This window comes from Diorhabda carinulata, chromosome 2 (assembly GCF_026250575.1).
Source record: "Diorhabda carinulata isolate Delta chromosome 2, icDioCari1.1, whole genome shotgun sequence".
Lineage (NCBI taxonomy): Eukaryota > Metazoa > Arthropoda > Insecta > Coleoptera > Chrysomelidae > Diorhabda > Diorhabda carinulata.
Window position 1 is genome coordinate 22,229,403 of NC_079461.1, and position 17,464 is coordinate 22,246,866.

The 17,464-nt window shown below is 30.9% G+C and overlaps 1 protein-coding gene across 1 annotated transcript in view; it reads left to right on the plus strand.

The window, feature by feature from the left end:
- The first annotated feature begins 2,573 nt into the window (after positions 1-2,573).
- LOC130903681 (epidermal growth factor receptor) overlaps positions 2,574-17,464 on the plus strand; it is an 87,823-nt gene continuing 72,932 nt past the window's right edge. The window contains exon 1 of the mRNA XM_057815909.1: positions 2,574-2,872. Coding sequence (XP_057671892.1) covers positions 2,779-2,872 — 94 coding nt within the window. The 5' untranslated portion in view covers positions 2,574-2,778. The remainder of the gene's footprint in view (positions 2,873-17,464) is intronic.

Consider the following 17,464-nt stretch of genomic DNA (forward strand, 5'->3'; position numbering starts at 1 on the left):
CAAAGACCCAGGCTACTATTTTTACAAAGGTTGTAGCTCAAGATTTGGTTCTGTGGGGATAAAAAATATCACCATCACTGTAAGTTCGTTTGTTGGGTGTTGAGGTTGGTAGCAATATGTCCTGGTATAGTCACGTGACGGTTTTAGCCAAGGCAGATTCACAAAAACTTGGAGTTGTTCTTAAGAATAAAAAGTTAGATACTTCGCAGTAGCTTCTAATCCTCTACGAAGTCGAGATTCGTTTATCTTTGGAATATTGCTCGCCTATGCTTACAAGCATACCCTGAGGATGTAAAAGCGTTCATCCTCTGGTGCTTGCATAAGATTTTCGATAGCTATTGTGAGTATACCTATGCTGTAGTTGCTTACGGAGTAATTGGGAACAGACGAAACTTTTTTTTTTCATCTCCAGCTTAGATTTATTTCCAATGTTGTCTTCATGAATTTCTCGTTCTTGGTTGGCTTTTCTCTCCACATTTACATAGTTTTCCAATTATTTCTTTTTCTGAAGAACAGAAAAACACCATTTTCTTCTTTGCTTGTGTTATTTTTCTAATTTAAAACTATATTTTTGATAAACTGAATTTTTTAAATTAATATCGTCAATGATAACAAATCAAAATTCTTAAGAGTTTATTGCATCTACAAATCGTGTCCCATACACGTTAAAATATACTTTTTACCTGTTAAGCCAAGACTAGTATTTATCTACGGGTATGGGGAGTTTACAGTGTTGCCAAATCGATTGTATAAATATAAAAGTTTCTCAAATATGCCTATTTATACCATGAATTTAATTTAGTAACAGGGTATATTATTTTGGTACGAAATGCGGGTTGTTATCAACAAATTTGAATTTGAAATGATCAAATTGTATAAATCACGTCCCACGACGAGTTAAAACTATCTGTATATGGCAAAATACTTATAATAAAATCATGAAAATTTGTACGTTTGAGTTTTCGTATACGATCTTTTTAATTAAAATATTTTCAAAGATGGTCAACTTCCGGTCGTACCGGAAGTCAATTGTAACTTTGTTATTTTAAATAGAACAACCTATATAATAATTCATATTTGAAATTTACGTAATATATTAGTATACTATAGTCTGAAAACTTTTCGCGAAAAATGCATTTTGAGTTATTAATTTTTTTGTAAAAAATATTACCGTTGCAGACCGTTATAAATTATTTTTTTACGAAGATACCCTTAGAGATACGAAAATGGTTTTTATTCGCTTGCTTTTAGCAAAGTCTGACGTATTTGAATCTATGCTGAAAAATTTTTCATTTTATACAGGGTGTGTATAAAAAGTGTCCAAAGTTTAACTTCAAAAATATCAAATTTTAAGTGGAACCACCCGGTTTTTTCTATTTTAATGCAACAATTGACTAATGACATTTAAATAAGTGTTATTTGTTACAAAGCCTACCAAAAGTTTACATAGAAAATTGAAACTTGTTAAAAAATATAATAATAATTTGAAACCTCAAATATCTTGGAAACGACTAAAAGTTGGAATAGGATTAGTAAATACAATTTGATTTAATTTTTTTACAGACCTTGACAAGATAAAGAAAAACACTTTTTTATTTCTTAGTGCTTGTATCAACGGGTCAAAATAAAATTTAGACCACATCTGCATCTCTAAAGATTCACAAAAACCATTTAGTATCTCGATAACGGTAAGGTTTAGGTATAGAAAAGTAAACATGAATTTGCCTTATTTTTTACCTCCGAATGCATTTAAATAGAAAAAACTGGGTGGTTCTATTTAGAAAAATAAATAAATTTGATATTTTTGAAGTTAAACTTTGAACACTTTTTATACACACCCTGTGGAAAATGAAAACTTTTTCAACATAGATTCAAATACGTCCGACTTTGCTAAAAGCAACCGAATAAAAACCATTTTCATATCTTGAAGGGTATCCTCGTAAAAAAATAAATTATAATGGTCTGCAACGGTCAAATTTTTTATAAAAAAATTAATAACTCAAAAGTATGCATTTTTCGAAAAAATTTTTTAAGCAAAAGTATACTAAAATTTTACGTATATTTCAAACATGCATTAATATACAGGTTGTTCTATTTGAAATAACAAAATAACAGTCAATTTCCGGTAGAACCGGAAAATTTTGAAAATATTTTAATTAAAAAGATCGTATCCGAAAACCCAAACGTGGAAATTTTCATGATTTTACTATAAGTATTTCGCCATATACAAATAGTTTTAACTCGTCGTGGGACACCCTGTATAAAGTTATTCTTTGTTCGGAGAAAAATGAAAAAAATTAAGATAGAAAACAAATCTTACTTTTCCAGTTTTTTCACAAATCTATCTTATTTATATACAGAATCGATTGAGCATAAAAAAATTTCATTTAATTGATTTAAAACCTACCGAACATCCCTTTATTCCGAAAACTTCTGAATTCAATACTCATTAGATTTAGTAATGTCACTATTACAATATTTGTACCTAAATATCTTTAATTCGTTAAGATATGGCAACAGCGTAAGCTTTCAGATCGTCTCTAAAGCTTGACGTAACTAACAGAAGTTCCAGCGTCATTTCGCACGAAGTTATCGTGGGAGGCGACGCACGAACGTTTCGAATGCTTGTCCATCAACAGGTTGTGTTAGTGTTTTGTTTTGAATTTTCGTTTGGATATTAGAGCGTGACTATACGTGAAACTGTTGCGATATTATCAATTTTTTTGTGTTTTTTTTTAATCTATGTGTTTGTGTGAGATGGATTGTTTTTGTTGAAATATGGATTTGAAAATGGATATACCCATTGTGGAATTATTATTGTTTTTTGCCGTTTTCGGCCAATTAGGAGCGCAACACATCACAGACGAAAGGGGTAAGTTTTTTTTATAAAATAAGAAGAAAAGATCAAATTTGGGGATGGGGATCAAGAAAACATATTCTAGCAACTACTTGTCATACGTAGAATCGTCCCCGGAAAGAAATAAGATTAAAAATATTATGTTATACCACGGAATAAAAGATTTTCAAATTTAAGAAAGAAATTTTGAAACCTATCTCTTTGGAAATGGCTTTTCAGTATTTCCGCTTTAATTTTGAGCTGTATTTTTCTAGAAACCATATTCCATAAACCAATTATTCCATAAACAAATTTCTAATATAATCTAATGTGAAAAAAAGGATTCATATAGGAAATTAACTGAAGATTTATAACTCCTCTCTGAAGTACTTTAACCACATTGAAATTATCTACAGATCGTTGATATCGTCTCCCTGGTCGCTTCTGCAGGTTCATTTGGTCCATCTTTTGGTCTCTTCTTTCCATATTCCCATACAGTTTGATTAACGTTTCTCCAAAAAATAAGATTTGCGAAGGTTATTGAAATAGAATTCCATTTGTGGAAAAACAAAATTGAACGATCGCCAAGACTTTATTGACTGGAGAATCCAACTAGTTCTTATTGAACACTGAAATTATCTACAGATCGCTGAGATCTTCTTCCTGGTTGTTTCTGCAGACTCATTTGGGCCATTTTTTGGTCTCTTCTCCAGGTTCATTTGGTCCATCTTTTGGTCTCTTCTCCAGGTTCATTTGGTCCATCTTTTGGTCTCTTCTTTCCATATTCCCTTTCCTGAAAATCTTATCCAAGCGATTCCTTTTAAAGAAAATTAATTTGTATTCATTTTGCACCGTAGCTGCACACATTTTGATTAACGTTTCTCCAAAAAAATTAGATTTGCGAATGTTATCGAAATAGAATTTCTTTTGCGGAATTTACATTTTTGGAAAAACGAATTTGAACGATCGCCAAGACTATTGACTCGAGAATCCAACTAGTTCTTATTTAACACTGAAATTATCTACAGATCGCGGCAATCGTCTTCCTGATCTCTTTTCCAGGTTCATTTGGTCCATCTTTTGGTCTCTTCTTTCCATATTCCCTTTCTTGAAAATCTTATCCAAGCGATTCCTTTTAAAGAAAATTAATTTGTATTCATTTTGCACCGTAGCTGCATACATTTTGATTAACGTTTCTCCAAAAAATAAGTTTTGCGAATGTTTGGAATTTACATTTTTGGAAAAACGAATTTGAACGATCGGCAAGTTCATTTGGTGCAACCTTCCATGTTGAATTCTGCAAAACATAAGATTTGCGAAGTGTATTGAAATGGGATTATAATAAAGAAACTAAGAACGCTTCCCATCGTTTAAAAGAAATCTAAGGGTACGGATACAACAAGGACTACACTATTGGTCATCTTGAGGTTCGGACCATCGCACTAGTTCAGGGACCATGAATACTAAGGTTGATTGAATAGTTATTGTTATTTTTTTATGTGAGTGAAGCGACATTTTGAACAACGTGCTAGAGCTTCAAGAATATTAGAATACATTCGTCAAAATATTGTTTAATTGTTTTTCCATATACCCCAAAGTTTTTAAAAGCGAATTTCATTTATTTTATTTTTATTGGTCAAGTACATGATTCAATTTGAAAAAAAATTCTCTTATACATCGAGATTGAATCTCAATTACGTTTATAAGATGTCGATATTCATGTATATTACAAAGTTTTTTTTGTTAACATTCTTGAAGTTGCGGTTAGCCGCTGTATATAATTTCCAACTGAGTGTACTTCACGGTAAGATGAACACCAGTGCCAATGACTGAACTGGACCAAAAACTGATACATACACACACACACACACACACACGCAAAATATTTCAAGAGTTGAACCAAAAAAATATAAATATATAATTACGAGTCCGGGTTAACAAGACCGCGACTTATTCAATGAAATTCCTCTAAAAAATAAAATGTCTAAAGGCTATTCAAGTAAGATTCAATTTCTGGAAACACGAATTGAACGATCGCCATGATTTTATTAGCTGAGAAATCCACCTAGGTCTTATTTAAGACAGATTTACCAGGAAAAACCCATTGTTTTGAATATTGTTTGGTGTCTGGTGTGTTGTGGTGACGAAACGACAAAAATAATTTAGTGTTGGTGGTCGATTGTGTGAGATAACACAAAAACCATTTTGTTCTGCGCGCTCTTTCCATGACACGGGGGTCTAAAATGGAGAAATTTGAGTTGTTCAATCGAACGCAATACTTAATATCGTGGTTAGATGTTTGTAAATAATTTTTTTCTTGACTTTCCGAATTATATAGTGATTTAAATCTAAGGAGGTTTTTAACTTGATAAGTATCAAGAAATTAAAAACAGAAGGTAACCTATTGAAGTTGACAAACAAGTTTTTAGTTAGGAGGCGAATGATTTGAAAAGGCGATTGAGGCAGAATTTGAGTTTTTTATAAAAATTGTTCAGTTGTACTTATTTGAGTGACCTAATTTAGACATATTTTTACAAATTCGACGATTTCCTTTAAAAAACATCTTCATATTCAGATTTCTTGCTAAAAAAAATTACTACACGTACTGTTTCCTTTTTATACTTCAACTTCCGGTATTTTCGATGAAATATGGTCCCTCAAAGTCCAGATGTCTGTCTTAAGATACCAACGAATAGGATGTGAATTTAACGAGAGGATATCGATAATACTTTTTGTGAATTTGAAGGGAAACATCAAAATGTTTATTATCAATGTCCTGTCAAGTATCTCTTTATTATTATTATGATGATTATTGAAGAGTCATCATTATTTATAATCAATTTAACTATTGAATCATAACTTTGAAAATATTTCAACTATCTGATAAAATTTTTGATAAAATTAATTGTGTGAATAAAATATTGATTAAATAATCTATTTTGACATTACGCATGTTACAAAAGAAAGTAATTAATTCTTATCTACACTTTGTATACTAATATTTTTAGTAAAACATTTCTAATTTTATTATAATATACTAAAATATAGTTTTAAAAGAAAATTGGGTATAACTGAGAATCCCTTTTGTCAAAATGACGAAAAATGACGATGTTACAGTTTTTTCAGTGTACATTACCCGGTGAATCTTATATCTAAGTTGCTTGTATTGAGTCATAGAGACAACAAAGGTCAGAAGTCAATTGGCCTCTGTATGTTCTGATGTGCATGTACATTCTTAATATTAACATGGAGATACGTTTTTTTAGATCTTAGAAACACTAAAAAGTTTTAGAATATGTCTAATTTTATATAATGTATTTTAGATATTTGATTGTATAATTAGAAAATGTGATTATCAGTTTAGTAGCTACCAAATTGAAAAACTTGACGTTGAAAAACTTTTAATTTTGATTTGTTCTCCAATCTATTAACTATCCACTTCTGGTCCAAGGTGTCGTCGAGGAGTTTCCGTTTTGAGCTTATCTGAGAATCTCTTGAAGCTGGAAATTTGAAAAAGTGTCCATCTCTCTGGAAATGATACGAATTTAACTACTCTAATATTGCCTGGTGCAATCTTTCCATTTGCTACTAAAGCGCCACCTTTTGCTCTCTTTCAACAGACACTTTCTCTGTCAAGGCTACGCTTATAACTTTTGTTTAGATCAATCCCGGACTTTTTAATACTGTATTTAGATGATCAATTATGTCGACGTACATACCATCTTCTCAATGGCATATATCGTGGTTTACTTCCAATTTTTTCAGCGGTCTAATTATCGTTGATTAACACCATGGAGTTCGATTTTAACTTCGTCCATTCTCATCTATTATTGTTTAAAATATCGTTGAAAGTCATTTTAGAACTTCTTTAGACGTTCACAGTTTTAACAGATTCAAATTATGTTCTTTTCTAAGTAGATTTCAAAAATTAAACTACTACATTTCAAATTTAATTATTCCTTCAAAGAGCCAGTGAGAATTTGTTTAGTAATTTGACTTTTCGATGGAGTCTAATCGAAATTATATAAGTAAATATAATTATTATTAACTGAAGTTAATCTCACATACATTTCATTTGCTTAAAAATTCATCAGTTCAATCTCAGTTATTGTTTTCTTAGTGTAAACCACATTATCATATTATTCTATATTATCATCATCATTAATTTTTTCTGTATTCTTAACTTCTTAATCTTGGGGTGAAGATGAAATCGATTAAGAACATGGATTTTCATTAATTATTGTTCTCATCATCTGGTTATTTGTAGGGAGATGATTCACACAATTTTCAGTGTTAATTATTTCGTTTTATAATAAACAAGAACGCTCTTTCTATTGAATGGATTTAACGAGAACGTACAATCTCATATTTGAGCCTTGGCATAATTTTATATCTATTTAATTTCCTTTATTTTACTAATTATGTTACGGTAATTTTAAATAAAAAATCATTTAAAAACTTTCGTATTTATATCCGGTGGGTATTAATTATAGTCCGATCAATATAGACATATAAAATAACAAATATTCCAGGGGAGCCAAATATTGGTGGAGAGTTTGCCAATACAAATAAAGTTTTAAACATCCTCATCGATCCTTTGTTTGTTACTAAAGTTTTTCGGGGTCCAAGGTCAAAATTTGAGGTTTTCTCGAAAACGGTAAGTTTTGTAAAAAAAAAACTTCAATGCAAAGTTGTAGATTTTAAAATTCTCTACAAAAATGTTCTGTATGATTTTTTCCCTAATAGTTACCATTTCTGAGATATCGCGATTCTAAGAGCTTTATATGTGTACATCATGTAGAATGTGACTCTTAGAATCGCGATATCTCAGAAATGGTAATTCTCAGAAAAAAATTACACTGAACATTTTTGTAGAGAATTTTTTAGATCTACAACTTTGGACTGAAGTTTTTTGACAACACTTACCGTTTTCGAGAAAATTCCAAAAAATGTCAAATATTGACTTTTGTCCTAGAATAACTTTTGTAGCACACATAGGATGGGATGGGAATTTTCAAAACTTCATTTGTAATTGTAAACCCCAACTCACCACCAATATTTGGTTCTCATGGATTGTTAGTTATTTGAACACTGTTTATCTCTAAATTGACCGGACTATTTATAAAATGCAAGTTTTAGTAGCAATTACAACATAGGTTTTGTCAAAATGCCAACGGAATCGCAATGTAGCAGATATATTTTGTAGGTCGCAGACGAAATAATTAAATGGAATAGTGTAGTTTGTCCTATTTTTGTTTGAAATCGAAATGGTAAACCATTCACCTGCCCTTGAGATAATATGTTGAATAAATATCAAATTTCTTCTAATTTCGATAATACAGGTAAAAAATTACACCTGGTATAGTTCCCACATGTAATACAAGTACTAGTCATGAAAAACACGATGTCATTTTAAGACGTAAAAAATTATACGATCTCAACTTGAAGATGTCACTTGGAAAATATATTTGGATCTTGGACGCTTAGTTATTGTTTGACAGTTGTATGCGTCAGTCGATGTGAAGATTTTTGAAAAAATGGAAAAAATTTAAAGGCTTTCGTTTTAACATGTGTTTTTGACAATGCGCTTATCAAAATTCAAGATGAACTACATATTGCGTACGGAGACTCTGCACCAACATTTAAGGCAGTAAAATTTTGGGCAGTACCAGCGAGCCAAATACATTGATAACGTCGAAAAAAAACATCAAAGAGAGAGTGTTTTTTTGGTATAATGATAATCAAGTGGCGGTTTCTGTGAAATTTAGAGATTCTATTAATTAATTACTAAGAAAGTAGCTCAGCTACAACGTTCAACAGGTTATCTAAAGAGGCTCGGATCGTTAGAAATATCTTCAAATCATACTTTAGCGGAATCGAAGACTTTTTATTTTTAATACAATAATGATGAAGATTATTTCAAATACTAAATGCTCTGTAAGAGGTGGAAAATTGTTTGATCGCTTTTGAGGAATAAGTGTTTTTATACCTTCTCATTCCGATAGTTTCCATAGGTAAAATACGCGAATCGAACTTCGAATTGGTTGATTATCCTCCGTTTTCACTAGATCTGACCCAAAGCGATTTTTTCCTGATAATTAACTTACGCGCCAATATTTAGAAAACAACCAATTGTATAGATTTAACGTAGACTGTCTTTTCAAACAATCCCCGTAACGTCTGTAACAAATTAAATTAAATCTTTTTATGCGTGTAGGAAAAATTATTTTTTAATGTAATTATAAAGTTTAGTTTTTCGGGTTCCTTGAAATTTGATATGATGTGAACGAAACGAATCCGTTTAAATCTTGAAAACAACCATCTGCTTGGTCAAATTTTAAGTGGCGTTAGATTAGAGATTAAGTTTAACAAATTAAACAGAACAACTTAATGAGAATAACAAAATGTTATTCATTACGACCCAACCTTTCGTCTACTACGGAATTTATTCATTCCTTAACTGACCCTGCGTGTATCGTTCACGATAATATCATCTTTAAAACTATATTTTTCGAAATTTTCATGTCTAGTTATGAAATGAATGTTTGGGAAACTAGACATTATACGAGGATGATCCCAGAAGTAACTGGCCTGACTTGAACGACTGCAGAAATGTTGAAGAAAATCCACGATGATAGTCGTCATTTCAAAATGTGGTGTGCGCAAGATGGGTGCAGTCTTTGCTCAAAATAGATCATAAACAGTTTCGTGAAGATGTTTCCATGGAATGTTTAACAATGTTTCAAACAATGTCAAGGTTTTTCGGGATGCGAGTGGGATAAATTTCATTGATTTTCTTGAGAAAAGAAAAATCATTAACGGCGAATATTATGCGACGTTTGAGTAAAGAAATTGTTCCCATATGCACCCTATTTCCAGATTGAGTCCCACGGATCATTTTTTGCTCCCGGATTCTCGGTTGTCAAAGATTTTCCAACAATGACTTCTGGGAGTATCCTCGTAACTATAAGCATCCTCATTTCTTAATTCATACGTTTGTGAATTTTCATTAAGACGTTTCAGTTTTATCGGTAGTTATATATACGTAGACACACAACGCATATGTGTGAAAGAAGAAAAGAACAACCAACAACAACCACTTGTGGTGTTAAACAGATGTGAGTCGGCGTGGGAACCGAAAATAGTCCACAGACCGCTGGCATTGTCAAACAATTAAGAATGATTATTACTCGTGTCACCGGGTGTCTTTATACTTTCCATTTAGGTATTTGATTATTTTATTAAACTTCAACTTCAATCTAGTCATCGTTCGATATTTATAAGACGCGTTATTTTTAATATAAAGATAATTTGTAAATCAATTTTATTATATTTATGGATTCCCTGCAATAGGAGTGAAAATGCAAAATTTTTGAGGAAAAAATCGTGATTTTCCCATTTCAATATCTTAACCCAAACATCTATATAGATACAAAAGGAGTGGCGAATAAGGACAAACAGGGTAAAAATTTTGGGAAAAAATCCTCATTGATAAAGTGTGAGCCATTTTGATTTAAAGTTAAACTCTTAAGGCGTTTAAATCTAAAAAAATATGATAGTTAGTTGGCTTATGTTTTTCGTATTTAATCAAATTTATTCGTGGGGTGAATTAATAGAAACTGTCTTTTACGTTCTTAATTTATTTAAATGCTTCACACTACACTAACTAATAATTCACTTAACTTGAATAATTTATTTATATTCTTCGATTATTTTCAATTTCGTTCTGTTCACTACGACTATTTATTATAAATTAAATTGTGCTACACTCTACCGTCCTTATATATCTGAAAAGAATTCTCGAAAGTTCTAGAAAAACATCAAACGGATTTCGGGTATTTCCATTGTACATCAAAAGTGCCGCGGTGCCGCCGAATTTTATAATTCCACCAGAATTCAGAATCTATATAGCTTAGTAAATGAGGTATAGAACTTATGGATCACACTATGTATCTAATTGAATAAATTGGTTTTCTCTCGCTTGATCCTGAAGCCTTCAATCCTCAAACCAGAGATGTGAGACATTTTGATTGAAGACAATTCACGAAAAACAGTTTTACAAACGAATTTTCGATAAGACGAACTGTTTATTTTGATAAAGTGATTAATTAATATAACAAAGCACAGGGCACTACATCACGTTTTTGTTCAATCGACTTTTTTGTTATTAAACAGCTGCGGAACTAATTGATGAAGGTTAAAAAATAAAAACTAAAGACGGCGAATTTATACGAGGATTTTCTAAAATTGTATTGTCTCCTTTTAAGTGAAAATTTGAGTTTAGAAAAAAGGGAAAAACTCGCTGAGAGTCAGATCTACTAAATACGGTGATCAACCAATTCAAAATGTAATTAATTCCTCGGGGATTAAAAAAATGTGAGTAGGAGGTTTATGGTTTACTATATACAGGGTGTTTTATAAGAATATCAATAATGAAACTCCCTTAACATTATCTTGAAATTTGTTCATACTAATTTTCCTATTCTTGCAATATAGGGTTTACTAGGTTTTAAAGGGTACTTTATGTATCTTATATACTTTGTAAAATACAGCTTTTACCTAAATATTGAGGTTGAATTTCAAGAAAAAAAATATACAATATTGATTTTTCGCTTTTGGCAACTCGACGTTCTTTTGATATTACCTTTTACCAAGTCATCAACCTTTTTTTTCAAATCGGTATCAAATAAATGAAAGTCATCAAATATTCTTCCATTTTTAAAAAGTCCTTGCGTTTTTTATGTTCCTCTGTTGTAAGACATCAAATCTTACAACTAAATTTGCGGAGATAATTTTTTAAACAATTCGAAATTTTTAATGGAAATGGCAATTTATAAATACTACTTGCTTTAAAAACTTAACTCACCCTATAAGTATAATTTTCATGTTGCAAAAACCAACTAAAAATGGTCGTATGTCATCCATCTTGTTATATCTAGAATATATCGAATATATTTGAAGCCATATTTGGTTACAACTTCTATTCAAGATGTCGAACTGTTTATTTTTTTATAGACAGCTCCTTTGAAATGAGACCGTAGTTGATTTGAAGAAAATAAATAAATTGATGATTATTTTCTGTGAAATACGTGTACCCATAATACGAAGTTAAAAAAATTTGTTGAAACAGTAGACAGGTGTCGAATTTCTGCATAACTGCCAGTCCAATGAATTTGATAGACGATAAAATCGGATCCTATTACGTAATATGAATAAAATTTGACGTCTGCAAATAAAAATTCTTGTACGTTAAGTTATAGATTAAATATTTTGAAATAATTGTAACTAAGATTATGCGAGTTCGTTAAACTATTTTGCTTGAAAAATTATAGGGTGGTAGGTAAATTCAATCTGAAAATGGTATTTTTGTGTCCCCTTAAAATCAGAAAAGAATAAAAAAGATACATGAGTTTTTTTTAGATTCCTTATAGTAAAAACGTCCCAGAATTAAGTTCAGGGTAGTAAAAGTTCTAATCCAATTGAATCAAAATGCTGATTTCTCTATATTTATCAATTTCAAACTTTACAAATACTTTTTCAGTTTCATCAACATTTTAAACAACCCAACAACTTAATAATTGTATCTGTAAAACATTGCCGAACATTCGATGGAAACATCTGCTGTTTTTGTTCAATTGTGAGCCAACGCGGCCTCCATCTCGCACACAACTTTCTCATGTCCAAATTTTCAGTTGATATGCGATGTATCACACATTTTAAAATGTTTACTAAGTCTATTAGCTCGAGAACTTTCAGTCGATGATCATCCAGTGGATTTTCTTCAACATTTCTGAAGTCATCACCTCATCTTCCGTATAAGAAAGATATGGGAAAAACTGGAAAATGAATAGAGGGAAAAACAATTATATAAAAATAATTAACACATTAAATGACAGCCTTAATTGTGATAAATATGATACAGGTTGTATCTACCACAACAGCTTTGTTTGTGTTTTGATCTTTTAAATTAGATCAACAAGTGGTAAAAATTCGTGGAAATATGGAAGATACATTTAAATTCAATTGATTTTGGTTTTCTAATAAAACAATTTCTATACAGTTATCATTCATTCATAATATGAGGTAAAGTAGAGCTTCGTTTAATAAAGAAAAAAACGGTTGTTTTAAATAAAATATAAATAAAACCTGTTTGAAATTCAACGTTTCGAAAATATTTGCATACAATTTATATAATTCTCAGTTTCACGAAACTCTAGAGATAGCGAACGAGAATTATAATGACACTTGGCTGACGGTCAATAAACTGTACGTTGCATAAATCTAGATAAGAAATAGAAGAAGATTAAGTATGTGCGCCGCTCACTTCTATTAATTATTACAATCGAATCACTTCATCTTAAAAAAACATTTTGCAACTAAACGAAAAATTTTTATTTACATTTGTGTATCGTTAAATTGAAAAAAAAAAATCCGACTAAGTGCTATAAATTGTTGCAAAAGACCTATGAGTACAATTCTCTATCTCGTGCACGTGTTTTTGAGTGGTGTAAGCGCTTTAGTGAGAGAGCACTGAAGATGTCCAGCGCCCAGATCGCCCTGTGACGGAAACAGTTATCAAAATAAACCAAATTGTGCGTGCAGATCGTCGAATGAGCTGTAAACGCCGAGAAAGAAACTACACTTGACAAAAGTCTGTGCCCTGTTTGACTCCTGATCAAAATTTCTTGTATCAACGGGCCTGCTCAGATTTTCTTGATCGATTAGAAAAAGATCTGCTGTGAAAGGGACTCCTGAAGACCCTCACCAAAGAAGACTTACAGCACTGCTTCGATCAATGAAAAAAACTTATAGAAAGGTGTGTGCCGTGGGAAAGGGGGAGTATATTGAAGGAAAGCATTCGAATGTAGAATAATTTTTATAATAAAACTTTTTTTGTAAACAGTCTCGTTATTTAATAGTCAAACCTCGTAGGTGCCTCTTTATTCAAGTTAAATTTCCTTTAATTACTTTAACAAAACTTTTTTTCTATATCAATATATTTTTATATTATTCCATAAGCTTTTAGATACTACTTTCCACGACCTAGTCTATAAATAGATAGATAATTTCAGTTAAACCACACTTGGATATTATTATCTTTTCTAAAATCAACAGATATTAGAAACAACTTTCAAAAATTCCTGACTATCGTTGCCATCATTCACTCTTCATCTGACATTTACATACGAAACTGTCTCATATTCCAAACACGTTCATAAAAAATTGTATAGAAAACGTTATAAATATCTCAGAATTGATAGTTGTTGGAAATAATATCAATATCGAAATTTTTTAATATGTCATCTACATATTTATTTATGGATCACCTTGTATGCCTCTCATCTTTCATATTAACGAGGATGTCTCTGTGATACACGATAATGCTTACGTATTCACTAGAATCAACTTCTACGTGACTTGTTACTGACTATACATTTTATTTTCAACATATTCTTATTATTTATCAACGGTACTTTAAGTTTCTTTGTTCAGCATTTTTTTTTTAAAATAAACTCCACTTTTAAATCCAACGATGTTTATTTTATTATTGGTACTAGATTCCATTTTCCATTTCAATCGTATTTAAAATAACAAGTTTTTTGAAGGGTTTTCATCTAAACAATATTAATTCCAATACAAATTAAAGTCTATTGTGATTGGATTCGTAAGAAACCTTCTAGTTACAAAGTTCTAACGATTTTTAGTATCTTTGATGATTTCAAAGAGTCCCACCGCATACCAAATGAATATTTCATGTCATCTTCATGATGTAAACCTATCAGCAAGTTCAAAGTGTCTTTTGTTTTTAAATATTTGTTAATGGATAATCATTTCTGAGGAAAACTATAATCATTATTTTGTTATTCACTACATTTTTCTCGTAAATTGATTCTACTGAATAAAGCCAATTTAATTATAATTAATTACGTAAATATTTTCGTTATAAGTGTCTAAATCATTTGAGGTATTCAAAGTTTATTCACTAATGTTAAATCGAATAATGAAGATAAATTTAAAACAAAACCGTGGGAATAGAACGACACAGTTATGTAAAGAAAATTTAAAAAAATCTTATACAAAGAATGTATAAATCATTTTAATGGAAGAAACAAAACAAGTCAATCAAAATAATTTCAAATTGAATACGTACAGAAAACAGCAGTAAACCTAATGAAAATTTATGTTAATTAATTGATTCATATTTCATCGTTTAATAAAAAAAAACATTTATTTTTGAGTGATGTAGCTTCGAAAAATCATACAATTTCTGAGTTATATAAGTCACAAAGTTTCAAAATTAAGAATTTTTTCGTTAGTTCTCATTATCATTATAAAAAGGTTTCGTAACATTTTTCTTGTTGTAGCTAACTTTTCATCTAATAGTTTTGTCGATTGTACATTATTGCTGGTTTTCTGATCTGCTCATTTTGGTCTTGCGGGCCTACAGCTGGCTTTTCGGTCTTCCTCTGAGCCGGTTTCCTTGAGGCTTCCAATCTGTTATTTTTTCTCTAGTTTCACTATTATTTTTAATTTGTTTCATGTGTCCAAGGCATCGAAATTTCATATATCCAGTAATAGTTTCTTCATTTAAGATTTATTCTTCTTATCTTTCGAGTGTATTAAGTTTTTTTTCATTAGTTTTGTGAGATTCATCGCCTCTTTTCTATAGGTTACAGTAGTAAGTCTACTGATGTTTTTGAGTGGAATTAGGAACCGGAATCTATGGTATAATTGGTAGTCTGCATGGATCCTTTCAGTAATTTCATCTCTTTATCTCCACGATTTATATCGAATTATTGAGGTTTCCTTGTGACCTCTTTTAACGTTTTTTTGATCTGCAATTTTGTTCTTCTGTTTATTTTTTTTTTGACGAGTGAAACTTCTAAATACCAAATAGAATAAATAATCAGACATTTTCTGTAATTACTTACTCATTGATTGTACTCTAACAAAAGTAAATTACTTATTTTTTCTTCTAATTATGTTCTAAATATCCTTTTTAATGCCTGTCTTTATTGTTTATTTTTACTACTAACACCCCATAAAATCAGATATAAGCCTCTACGTATGGCTAATTCAGACTTAATACCCTAGACAAAAACTTTTAAATTCAATTGATACATTTAATAATCCAGGTTTGTTTTAAATCGTCACGTTCGCGATGATTTTGTGTGATAGGACATATGTTCTCATATAAAAGATTTTTTCATTTGTAAACAACAAACGGAAGTTTAAATTGAATACCCGGTAGGTGCTCAATCGCTTCCTTCCTATAAGGAATAAACTCTTATCTTGTTATTTGTATTGAACTTAACCTAAAACCAGAGTTTCAAATGTATCCGAATTCATTCGAAAATGTGACTTCCAATAAATCCTGCGACAACCTCTTTTCCATGGTTTATGCTTTTCGGATGTACTTCGTTGTCTAAAAAACTTTCTGCAAATGCAGTAATTTTTTTTCCCAATTTTCGAAATTGAACTTTCATAAATACTAATGTCACACGTCTAAACAAACTCCTTTTTAAGATTCGGAACGAAAAGTGTTCGAAAATGTATATAATCGAACGCGAGTGTGATCGAACAGTCAGAATCATGAGATGTACGAGGAGGGTTCCAGAAGTACTCAACCAAGAAAAAACTGCCTATATCACCTTGATTGGAAATCTTTGACCACCGAACCATTTTTTCAAGTCTGTGATCAGAAAATAATCCGAGGGGGTTAAAACTTTAGGTACTTAATTAATTTTATGCATTGAAATAACGGATGTGTAAGCTGGTGATTCTCTTTATGAAACAACCATCTCTTTTTAGACAAATACGGTGGTTTTGGATTGATTTGTTCGCTCCAATGTTGATGCCAATAAATCCACGCCATGTCTTTGCCTGCAGATGGAACGATCTTCATTAATTGTTCTTTCGTGTCGAGTTTAAAGTGATGGATCCATGATTTATTTCAGTGGAACTAACATCTAAGAATCCTCGTATTTATGAGATGATCACAATTTGTAAACAACTGTTACATTACTACCTATTACAATTTTCAACCGTTAACTGTTTGATTTATTATTCTTCGAAAACATTCAGTTTCTTCATTTCAAGATTCCATTTCCTGATTCTTATTGAACCGGATTGACTAGTCGTCGGATCAATACAATAAAAACGGATCGTCGATGACACTCCTCATTTCCTGTTATTAATATTTCCTTAAAGACGCGAGCTAATTGATATTTCAGATTTCTATCTATTTGCAAATAATTTGGAATTTTTATTATTTTTGTGCCGGAAACGTCGAGCTGTTTTGCTGATTTCAAATTTCGAAAAACCGATTGTTTCAATCCAAAATATGTAGTTTGTAGAATCGAGGTAATGGATTCAAGCCTCACCTCATTCCATACCATCTCTATTTCATGTCTAAGAGTCATCAGCGCATGAAGAAGATGCTGTGAATTTCTTCACCTTCAACAGATGGATTAGGAGACGATTTTGTCATTTTATTATCCTGGCACTTAATTTGCTATCATGGACAGTAGTTTAGCTTGTTGAAGAATAAAAATCCGTGATGTTTCTGAATCGATTCGAAAAAAGTTGAGGTACAGTATAGAAAATATAAGACAAACATTTAAATAG